Raw genomic sequence first — 12,500 nt, 5'->3', positions numbered from 1 at the left:
CCCGGATACGTGGATACGCGGACATCACACATGGGAACTGGATACCAACTTCGTGTAACATACTTCAAAATACTCTGTAGTATATGCATGGATATGTGGATACACGGATACGCAGTGGAAAATACTTCACGTATTGTTTCAGTGATTAGGCCAAAGCACTCTCGTAGAATTTTAGCTTTTATTTTACGCTTCGGTTAGCTACACTTTTTCACGAGATCGTGTGAAGAAGAAAGCACTCGTTTACCGATTAAGCCTAAGCGCTCGTTTCAGTGATTAGGCCAAAGCACTCTCGTAGAATTTTAGCTTTCATTTTACGCTTCGGTTAACTACACTTTTTCACGACATCGTGTGAAGAAGAAAGCACTCGTTTACTGATTAATCCTAAGCGCTCGTTTCAGTGATTAGGCCAAAGCACTCTCGTAGAATTTTAGCTTTCATTTTACGCTTCGGTTAACTACACTTTTTCATGAGATCGTGTGAAGAAGAAAGCTGTAAACACTCGCTTCAGTGATTAGGCCAAAGCACTCTCGTAGAATTTTAGCTTTCATTTTACGCTTCGGTTAGCTACACTTTTTCACGAGATCGTGTGAAGAAGAAAGCACTCGTTTACTGATTAAGCCTAAGCGCTCGTTTCAGTGATTAGGCCTAAGCAATCTCGTAGAATTTTAGCTTTCATTTTACGCTTCGGTTAACTACACTTTTTCATGAGATCGTGTGAAGAAGAAAGCTGTAAACACTCGCTTCAGTGATTAGGCCAAAGCACTCTCGTAGAATTTTAGCTTTCATTTTACGCTTCGGTTAACTACACTTTTTCACGACATCGTGTGAAGAAGAAAGCACTCGTTTAATGATTAAGCCTAAGCGCTCGTTTCAGTGATTAAGCCTAAGCACTCTCGCGAAATTTTGCGGTTTGGTTCTCACAATATATTTAGAAGTTTAATTGGGGAGGGGTGGTATTTTCGACTGCGTATCCGCGTATCCACTTCACAATAGGCCATTTCCGAGTTCATGTCTGCCTCCTCTTCAAAGCGAGTATAAGTGCGAAGTTTTTGTGATGGTAATTAGTTCTACTTTACATATGAATGAAAACTAATTTTCATAAGAAAAACTTCGCACTTAGACTCGCTTTAAAGAGGAGGCAGACTTGAACTCGGAAATGGCCTATATACTTAGAAGTTTACTTGGGGAGGGGTGGTATTTTCGACTGCGTATCCGCGTATCCGCGTATCCACCTCACAATATACTTAGAAGTTTACTTGGGGAGGGGTGGTACTTTCGACTGCGTATCCGCGTATCCGCGTATCCACTTCACAATATACCTAGAAGTTTACTTGGGGAGGAGTGGTATTTTCGACTGCGTATCCGTGTATCCGCGTATCCACTTCACAATATATTTAGAAGTTTACTTGGGGAGGAGTGGTATTTTCGATTGCGTATCCGTGTATCCGCGTATCCGCGTATCCACTTCACAACATACTACTTAGAAGTTTACTTGGGGAGGGGTGCTACTTTTGACTGCGTATCCGCGTATCCAGCCTTTTCAGAGGTGCAGCTTCAAAATGGCAGGGTATTCTGCAGTTACTCCAATAAATTTTTCGCTGGAAAAGGATTCTGTGGTATTTTCTGCTTTTGTGAATTATAATATCATGTTGTGTATTGAATTTTCGAGCTTAAGGTTGAAATGTGATATCGGAGAAGTTTTTTAGTATTGCTCTGTAAGCAGGAAGGGTTCACAGGCCTGTTGGAAGCGTGCTTGAGTTTCAACAAAATGAGCCCCAAAATCAGTGAAAACTTGTGACGCAGATGAATAATAAAGTAGCTGCTATTTCTAAAATGATGGAATTACCTGGTGATAAATAACGTCGTACGCGTCTTGGAGAGTAAATTTTGACTTTGCATAAACAAGAGTTGGGCGATTGTGATCTTTGTTTTGACTTCGCTCATTTCATTGTCAAACTTTATAACACTTGACAGAAAAAGAAACTTACAAAAACCCGGTATCTTGCCATCATTTGACACAGATGCTTCACTGTTTGGCGAGTAAACATGCCGCGGTAACTTAATCACGGCGCCCGCTGAATTCAGGCGATGTCACTTTCGATTTTGCAATTTACTTGATCGTAACAAAAATCTCCCAAAATGTTTGTCGCTGATCGTAACTTTTTATATTCTATATTCACGGTTCAAAATTAATGTTGTTTTCATGTCGTAAATATTTTATTCTCGATCGACCGTCCCGGAAACTTCCTTCTGCTCTTTCTAAAAACTGTGTATCAATAATTATTTGCTTTTTCATCAATATTTGTTTTGCATAAAGCAAGCTAACAAAATCTGTACCTTGCTGTGTTCGCATTTGTTAGCGTTAATAGTATTTTCGGACAGATGCTTCTGTTTTTTATGAGGGGTTTATTGTTTTGGTCTCCCATCCTAACACTAACCCCGCTGAACCCCTAGGGATTAACTTCAGGGAAGTTTTGTATTACAAAGCTGTCAGATGCTCAGAGGGCACACTCGAGGTGAAAAGAAGTTGTGAGGGAACTTGAAAATTATCAACATGTCAGCCCAGAAGCCAATGTTTCTCGCTTCTCTTTTATTTGTTATTCCTCAGAGACTGGAATGCTGTATTTCAATACCACACAATTCAGTGCCTTCTGATTTTCTGTAGCACGTACTACAGGCAACCCAGTGTATGCTTCACGGAAGCATCTCGTTAGTATAATTTTCAGCAGTGAATATTTAACAATTATTCGCCGAAGGCGAAGTGATTATCAGTGAATATTCACCGAGACGAAGTCGAGGTGAATATTCACCGATAATCACTGAGCCTGAGGCGAATAATTGTTGCGTTCGACAATAGGAGAACGCATACTAATCGGGTCAATCCCGCGGGTTTATGTCCCGCGATTTTCCGATGCCATAAAATTTCATGGTTTGGACGCCATCTTGGACTGGCTGGCTGCGTGGCACATATGGCCTCGATTTCATGTGAAATGTTTTGACCGCCGGGAACTGGTATCTTGAACGTGCAGTTAAATTACTCATGGTATTTTGGCATTGCGGTTACTGTTTCCACAAGGTAAGTGAATTTTTTTTTACTTATTCGAATTTCCATTAACAAATATGGCTAAGGCTACTTATCAGAATATCAGAAAGCTATGCAGTAGTGTGTTTTCTAGGAAACAGACGCTGAAATTCGCCCCGGCTACGATAGCGAGTTGTGATGCATCAATTCAGCTGCTTTTCTCAGGAGATTCAACTTCTCTTCGTGCTCAGACTGTTGAGACTCGATCAGTATATTGCCTTCAGCCAATGAGCGAAAAGACATTTTTATTAATGGACCACTAAATACATTGACACGTTCAGTTATCCAAGTTTCTTATTCAATTGCGAATGACACGTTCAGTTATCCAAGTTTCTTATTCAATTGCGAAATAGTTAAACATTATCCATTTGTTTAATTTTCTACTATTTCTTTTGGCCACTGTGATTGTATCAACATCTTGAACTATTAAAACTGATTGTTGTGTTCAACTTTGCAACTGCTTTATGACACTGACTGAAAGCAGCCCAAAATCCCCTTTCCCAGGATCCTTCTCTCAATCAATATAATAAATTTTTCGGGAGCTACAGATCGAACGCACTTTTTACTGGGTTGCCTATGGCAAACCAGTCGAGGTCTGCGTTGATTTTGTCGTTTTTACTGGGTTGCCTATGGCAAACCAGTCGAGGTCTGCGTATAGTTTGTTTGTTTTCTTTTTTTTCTTTTTTTTAGTTTTCTTTTTTTTTTTTCCGTGTCGGTAAAAGTCTTGCCTGTCACTCCCCTGGTAAGTGGTGTCTTTTTGCATAGAGCCTTATGCGCGTTTTTTCTTAGGATCGAGAGGGTAGTGGAACAGCGTAGATTTCTCTGGTGGACACAGTAGAATCATTAACTTAGCCTGCAATGGCGTCGAAAGTCATGCAACGCGAATGGCGTTTTAGTGGATCTCTAAACAAAAGACTAACAAAATATACCCTTATGGAGCTCAATAATGGAAAGTCAGTTGGATAAACTAGCCATGAATCTCAAAAGCGACGAGTACTGGACTTCGACAACAATCTATCGCCCGTCGAGACGAAATCAAAGTGAGCTGTATTTACCTGAAGTACATGGTAATTTGACACAATTGAGTTTCTTGTCTTCACGCACGCAATGAAATAGGAAGAGGCTTTCGCCTCTAAGAGCAAATATGTTGTTTGTTTCAATAAATTTTTCGCTGGAAAAGGATTCTGTGGTATTTTCTGCCTTTGTGAATTATAATATCATGTTGTGTATTGAATTTTCGAGCTTAAGGTTGAAATGTGATATCGGAGAAGTTTTTTAGTATTGCTCTGTAAGCAGGAAGGGTTCACAGGCCTGTTGGAAGTGTGCTTGAGTTTCAACAAAATGAGCCCCAAAATCAGTGAAGAATTGTGACGCAGTTGAATAATAAAGTAGCTGCTATTTCCAAAATGATGGAATTACCTGGTGATAATAACGTCGTACGCGTCTTGGAGAGTAAATTTTGACTTTGTATAAACAAGAGTTGGGCGATTGTGATCTTTGTTTTGACTTCGCTCATTTCATTGTCAAACTTTATGACACTTGACAGAAAAAGAAACTTACAAAAACCCGGTATCTTGCCATCATTTGACACAGATGCTTCACTGTTTGGCGAGTAAACATGCCGCGGTAACTTAATCACGGCGCCCGCTGAATTCCGGCGATGTCACTTTCGATTTTGCGATTTATTTGTGCAGCCAAAACGTACAATAACAAAATTGAACGTTGCAAAAATCCCCCAAAATGTTTGTCGCTGATCGTAACTTTTTATATCCTATATTCACGGTTCAAAATAAATGTTGTTTTCATGTCGTAAATATGTTAATCTCGAGCGATCGTCCTGGAAACTTCCTTCCGCTCTTTCTAAAAACTTTGTATCAATATTTATTTACTTTTGCATCAATATTTGTTTTTGCATAAAGCAAGCTAACAAAATCTGTACCTTGCTGAGTTCGCATTTGTTAGCGTTAATAGTATTTTCGGTCCGATGCTTCTGTTTTATGAGGGGTATATTATTTTGGTCTCCCATCCAAACACTAACCCCGCCCAAAAGGGCTGAACTTCAGTGAACTTCGGTATTACAAAGCTGTCAGATGCCTAGAGGGCACGCTTAAACTTGTGGTCAAAAGAAGTTTATCAACATGTCAGCCCAGAAGCCAGTGTTTCTCACTTCCCATTTATTTTCTTCAATCTTTCTGGGTTTAGTACTTTGCTAGTAACCTCATGTCTTCTCAGACTATTTACCCAAGACTTCTACCATGGCACTACAATGATAGACAATACCAAAACAATATCGTGCACTGTTAGAGCTACATATTACGCAAGGACAGGTCTGTTTCGTCGTACGAACGTGTGAGGACCTGTGAGCCAAAGGGCCTCGTCTGGTATGACTTCTTAATGACCGCCCAACTTGGAAAAAATTGTCTGGAACGGTGCACGTACCACAGGCAACCCAGTGTACCCTCACGGAGGGTCTAGTCTAATCTTTGATTACTACTAGTTTTAGTACTTATTCGGCTATAAGCCGAGACCCCAAACTTCTTACGGAAAAAATCAACTTGATTGACACGAATTGTAAATGCATAATACTCGGCTATAAGCCGAGACCCATTTTAGGTCTTGATGTGTATTATCGACTATGGAATTTTCGTAATTTAAAATACAAATTGTACTCAAAGCAATCAAATGAACACGAAAGATAAGAAACAAACAAGCGACATGCATATGATCGTGAAACAATTACTGACCTCACAGGAAACGTGTCTTCGTACAAGCGAAGCGTTTTATAAAACGTTATTCGAATGGAAACCTTACAACCTCCCCTCTAAACTTAAAATAGTCGCCGAACCAGAAGCTGTAGAAAATAACTCCGAGATCGCCGGAGAATACGACATCAGCGAGTCGATGGTTCCGTCGCTGGAGGAAAGATAAGGCAAATCTGTTCAACGGGGAGCTTATCGGGGAGCGTATCCCAAGCTCAATCAACGACCTTTGGCGTGGTTTTCAGAGCAAAGAATTCAAGGTAATATTTTCCCTTTAATGCATACGGCTTTTTTGCTTGGAAAATGTCGCTACAAGAAGCAATCCACTTGTCTCAAGTTTGCTATGGTGTCAAGTAACAAGCTTGTTTACACGATCTGTGATGGTGCAATCTCGTTCCCAGACTCCTCATTCCTTCGATGGGTAAACCAGGCTTGGTGCGATATTCCCGAGAAGATGGTGAGGCGTTCGTTCAAGACTTGTGGCACCTCTATAGCGCACTCGACGGCACAGAGGACGATGTAATATTCCAGAACAAAAAAAAAGTGAAGACGAGGAAATGGACGACCAATTCGAGACAGACAACGAGGAAGAAGACGAGCAATAAGATCGATTCCGATCACACAACAACATCAACGGCTCCTTTACGAGCCACCAAGTAATAAAAGTCCACATTACACCAACAAGAACTTCTCTTCATTTTACAAGTAATTTAGTTCGGCGTGTAAGCGAATACACGTTCATTTGTTACTGTTTTAATTTGCTGAGAAAATTCTTTTTATCAAAAATACTCGACTATAAGCCGAGACCCCTTCCACGGCTTCAAATTTGCCCAAATTGAGTGAGGATTTGTGTAAAAATCGCTCGGCTTATAGCTGAATAAGTATGTGTAAATACACATGTCATTATTTCAAAAACAGAAAAAAAACAAACATTTCAAGGCGAAAATCATCTTCACTTACAGTGGCAAAACGATTGCTGGCAGCCATTTTGTCTGTCGAGGTGATTATCGGCTGATAATCCGAGATAGCGAGCCAATGAGAGCGCGCGATTTTGTATAATCACCTGTGTATTTATACAAAAAGAATTTAGTGTTATATTCATCGCGCTACCCGGTGAATATAACATTTTGGAGGTGCGGCTGCTAAGCCAATCAAGCACTTTTCGTGCCTTTTTATCTTGTTTTAGCCCGTTGTTTTGCACTTTCTTGATATTTACCGCTGAAAATTACGCTAAAACAATTATTCGCCTCAGGCTCAGTAAATATTGGGGAATATTTACCTCGACTACGTCTCGGTAAATATTCACCAATATTCACTTCGCCTTCGGCGAATAATTGTTAATTATCACAGATATGTTCATACATAAATAAACATGCATACAAGTTAACAATACCACGAAACCTAAGTAAACCTAAATTTTCATAATGATGGGTAATTGAGTCTCGTATTGGAACATCATTCATTATTCTAACTAATTTATTCTGTAATCGGATAAGTTGAGATAACGGGCTGTCGTAGGTATCGCATATATGAGATATGGGTAGACAAGAGAATAATGAATATTAATTAAACACTGATTTCCTAAAATACGCTTAATCTTGGTCATTATATTAATATTCTTACTCACTTTATCGCAAACATATTAATCTATATGATTAAGCCAAGACAAGTGACTATCGATAAAAATTCCTAAGTATTTGAAACAGGAAACTTGCTCTAAGCACTGACCTGCCAACATTAATGGTGGTAATAGAGTATAGTTAACTTTCTTTCGAGGTTGAAGGACAATGTACTTGTTTTTTTTTTTTAAGTTTAAAGTTAGCTTAGTAGCACATAGCCAGTTATAAATGCTAGGTAATTCTAAATTTATTTGTAGTAGAAGTTCACCTATACTTATATCTGAAACTGCTAAAGAAGTATCATCAGTGAATAATCTCATAGCAAAGAAATTGGAAGAATGAGGGAAGTCATTTATATAAATCAGAAATAGTAGAGATCCTAAAATCGATCCATTTACAAAAACTCTTTCCTTTCCTTTACTAAGGTATGATTTAAACCAATTCATAAGTGAATTTTGAATACTATAGTATGATATAAATTTGGATAATAGTATCGAATGATTAACAGTGTCAAATTCTTTACTCAGGGCGAAAAATATTGTTACAACATAACTACCTTGATCAAGAGATGTAGATATTTCCTCAATAAAATCAACAAGGCAGTCCATTGTAGTATTACCTGGCTTAAAACCATACTGATTGGAAATTATAATATTTTCTACCGAAAAGTAATGCATAAGTTGGTTATACATTTCTCAAAAATTTTACTTAACACAGGAAGAACTGATACGGGTCTATAATTATCACAGAGTAAACGAGGACCCTGTTTAAAAATAGTTACCACTTAAGCAATTTTTAGATTATCTGGGAATACCCCTTGCTTAATAGATACGTTAATAATATATGTCACTAAGGTCGAAAGATCTGAAGTGCAGCCACAGATGGCCCAGACTAGGAGGGTAAAAAAATTATAAGGATTTGTATGGCAATCTCGATAACAAACTGAAAAAGATATTTACACGCAAAAGTTCTGAATAAAAGGCCGTACTTTATTGTCCTGGAGACTTACTCGCTTCTTGTGGGGTTATTTTCCTGATTGAAAACGATTTAATTAAGCGACTTCCCAACTTCCTGGGTTTTCACTTGTACACAATGGAAAGGCTGGAAAGTAATTTCTGGTTACCTCACATCTCGCCGATAAAATCACACTTCTCCGCAGTTACGCTCACACCGATGAATTTACTTCTCTTTACCCAAGTTTCAAGGTCCAACGAATATCCATTGCTGGGAAAAATTGAGATATATTTAAATATTCAAAATCCTTCGAGGCTCGTTAATAACGAATTTGGACACGGTTGGTCAACCGTTCACTTGAGCATCGATACGGTGAGAAGAAATCAGTGAACAGTTGACCAACGTCAAATCAACCAATCAAAAAGCGCCGATTTATAATTTTGACCCTCTTGGGGGAAATCTGCGCTTCTTGATTGGTTAATTTGATTTTGATCAAATTCCAATGATCGACCACTTCTGTCCCGATCATATGGCGATGGCAAAAACCTGAGCGAAGCTTGAAAATCGAGCAGGATTTTGAGGTTACACAGCCGTGTAAATGCGATGATTTTTGGCACGATGGTAGAAAAAGTATCAACATTTTACGTGCCCAAGGCTGGGAGGCGAGCGACCTTTAAAAGTGGGAAAAATTCGGCTAAATTCTTGAGGCACTTGGCCGTGAGCGGTCTTGGAAGCTGCACGCCTTGTCTATTTATATTGTATGTGACGACGCGTCGGGTCTGAAGGGGAAATCAAAGCGTCCCAAAAACCCATCAAATCACACAGGACAACGCAGAAAATTAATCCATAAAATGAATTTTCGAAAAGAAACGTCGCGATTTGTAGTCTTTATGGAACACTTTCCTGGATCAGTTGAATCGGCCGTTACAACTGTCTCAAAATAACGTGACGTCATGCGCTCTCGCATCCTTTGGGTTGTCTGCCTGTGGTAACAGCTATAATTTCTCGATCTCCCATGATTAATTCAATCCCTCCTTATTGCATCATTAGTAGATTGGAGTTCTATAGCAATTGCATGCCAGAAAATGAAAAGTTTAATAACGTGATATTCACGGAAGTGTCTTCCGTTCTCCTCGAAAACCACAGCAAGCTGAGCTTTTCATCCCTCGTTCTCAGGGTCTCCACTGTCGTTGAGACAAAGAGACCCTGGGAAGGAGGTTGTCATCGAAAGCTTAAAGGCAGACCGAAACATCCAGTCAAGGTGCACGTGTGGGCCGGAATCTCCAAGAAGGGGCCGACGCAAATTACAATATTCGAAGGAACATGGACGCGCAGTTTTGTGTCTCCGAGATGCTCAGCAACGGGCTGCTTCCATTTATCCGCGATAACTTCCACGATGGTCACCGCTTTCAACAAGACAATGATACAAAGCATACAAGTCGCCTTGCTAGAAGCTTCATGGAAGATAATGGAATATATTGGTGGAAGACTTCCCCTGAATCTCAAGATCTTCACCCGATTTAATTGCTTTGGCACGAACTAAAGCATTTCCTTGGGAACCAAGTTAAGTGTCGAAAACAAAAGAAGAGCTCATGGAGGGCATCGAGACATTTTGGAGCAAAAAGGTAGATGCGGAGAAGTGTTCGAGATACATCGGGTATTTGCAGAAGGTGTTGCCAGTCATTGTTGAGCGGGAAGGAAAAGCACCCGGCTATTAGCAACTAAGAACTGTAGTAAAAATACAAGGAGGAATTACGTTTTTGCAGCACGTGCTTAACTCACGAACACAAAAAGGTCTGTCGGAAGCGTGCTTGAGTGTCAATAAAATGAGCCCCAAAATCGGCAAGAATTTGTGACGATGATTAATAATAAAGCAACTGCTATTTCAAAAACGATGGAGCTACCTGGTGATAAATAACGTCATCTAGGAGAGTAAAACGATGGTCAAACTTAAGAGTTGGGCGATGGTAATCTCTGTGTTGAATTCGCACATTTCTTGTCAATCTTTAAATCACTTGAAAGAAAACTTCCTTTTGCTCTTTCTGAAAGCTCTGCATCAATATTTATTTACTTTTGCATCAACATTTGTTTTGCATAAAGCAGGCTTACAAAACCGGTACCTTGCTTAGTTCTCATATTTGAGCGTGAAATTAAAATTTTTGGTCCTATTTATTGTGACGGAAAGTCGTATATTTTGAGGTCACCCATCCAAATGCTAATCCTGCCGGACAGGACTTTAGTGAACTTTTGTGTTAGAACGCTGTCAGATGCTCAGAGTGCACACTGGGATCTTGAAATGATCAACATGTCAGCCTGGAAGCCAATGTTTCTCGATTCCCTTTTATTTCCTTCAATCTTTTTGGGTTTAGTGTTTTACTAGTAACCACATGTCTTCTCAGGGTGCTATTCACCTATGACATCTACCATGGCACTATAATGATATACGGTACCAAAACAATATCGTGTACTATTAGAGCTACATATTACGCACAGATACCTTGAATCTCCTGGAAGACAAAACGCAGCTCAGTTGACAATTTTACAGCGCTGCAATGTTACTGCCCTGCCGCACATACGCAATGCGTGCCTATTTTTTTTTTTTTTTAAGTGTAACTGTGGTCGTGTAAGAAATTATCGTTAATAAAAATGAACATGTTAGTGCGCACAAGTACATGTATTCTCAAAAAATAAGCAAAAATAATCTCATAGTGTAGTTTTCCTTGAATAAAAAAATCTCAAAAATACAAGACTTGAAGCTAGTAAGATAAGACAAAGCCGCGATAGACCGGCATATCGTCATAATTTACAAAAAAAAAGAAAAGTTAAGATGTCATACGAACAACCACACGCCTTTCCGCGCACAACTTTTTCTATGAAGTGAACTGATGGAAAAACGTATTCCATGTAAGTTTTGGGGGCATAAAGTACAAAAAACCCTGTCCAACTAGCTTTTGTGTGAATACACAGGAGAGGGCTAATTAAATATTCAAGTTAAAATCAACAAGAGGCAAAAAGCGACCGATCAATGATATCGCGAGACTTACAACGCTAGGTTGACACTTTATTTTCAAAAGTACGGTAAATAATTCAACGAAGAAACTTACATGCCTTGCCAGAGTTTCTGACGAACGCGAAAAATGATGGAAACCAACAGTAAGATAAAATAATACCCGTAAAATAGACAGGAAAGACAGGAAGAGACGCGTGAAAAATTAATCACGCGAAAACTCTTTTGTTTTCTCGACTCGAGGGTCTCGAAAATTGTCTCGAAAACTTCTCGAAAGCCCTTGAACGTCTCAAAACTCAACTCGAGCCTCGATGTGCGAAGTTTTCGAGAATGGAGTATCGAGAATCGACTTTTGCGGATCAAGCTTCGAGGGACTGTCAACTTACCTTTGCACGGTACTTTAGGTGCCTTGCAATCGTTAAAAAATATGTCGTCCACACCAATGTCACCTCTGAAGTCAGGACCACGCACACCCTCAAAAGTAACCTGAAAATTAAACAAAAGAAGCTTTGAGAAAAGAGAGAAAGTAGAAAGAAACAATCATCGTCATCGTCGTCACTGTCCAGCTGTGAAAGCGCAGGCGACCAGATAATAAGACAAACATCAAGTGAAACTCGTTGCGATACCTGGAATTCTTGATCGCTTTGAATTTCAACACTAGCTTGGCTCCATTTATCTCCCTGTTCGCCACTTTTTCTCCAAACAACACTGCCATTGACTATCACTCGTAGTTCCCCTATTCCGCCCCCAAGCATGTGATGCCAGAAGGTGAGGCATTGACAGGACCCAGCGGGAAAGACTTTGCTAGAGAAACAAGATGTTTCTCCAGGCTCTGCAGGGTTTGAAGCCTCGAAATATAAATAATTACCTGAGTGGGGAATTTAAAGAGAAGTAGGAAATGAGTTTAACAAAGACATCTCTGCCTGCATTGCTTTAAAATTTTCCCTTACTGTAGAGCATTAATAGAAATTTCCGTTCATACAAAGAGGCTGTACATGCATGAAAGACTTAAATTTGAACTGAATATAGAAGCATGTTAGCATCTCATCAATACTAATACTACTGCTACTGCTACTGCT

The 12,500-nt window shown here is 39.5% G+C and overlaps 2 protein-coding genes across 2 annotated transcripts in view; one reads left to right on the top strand and one right to left on the bottom strand.

The window, feature by feature from the left end:
- LOC138041435 (MAM and LDL-receptor class A domain-containing protein 1-like) overlaps nt 1-12,287 on the bottom strand; it is a 33,721-nt gene extending 21,434 nt beyond the window's left edge. The window contains exons 1-2 of the mRNA XM_068887194.1: nt 12,048-12,287; nt 11,808-11,907 (exon numbers count right to left, since the gene is read on the bottom strand). Coding sequence (XP_068743295.1) covers nt 11,808-11,907; nt 12,048-12,176 — 229 coding nt within the window. The 5' untranslated portion in view covers nt 12,177-12,287. The remainder of the gene's footprint in view (nt 1-11,807; nt 11,908-12,047) is intronic.
- The window catches only part of LOC138043325 (CUE domain-containing protein 1-like), a 153,737-nt gene that overhangs the window by 123,779 nt on the left and 17,458 nt on the right, over nt 1-12,500 (top strand). The gene's annotated exons all lie outside the window — the stretch shown is intronic.

Source organism: Montipora capricornis, chromosome 3 (assembly GCF_036669925.1).
Source record: "Montipora capricornis isolate CH-2021 chromosome 3, ASM3666992v2, whole genome shotgun sequence".
In the NCBI taxonomy this organism is placed as follows: Eukaryota; Metazoa; Cnidaria; class Anthozoa; order Scleractinia; family Acroporidae; genus Montipora; species Montipora capricornis.
Note: the sequence above shows the minus strand (reverse complement) of the source record. Positions and strands in the feature narration are given on the sequence as shown.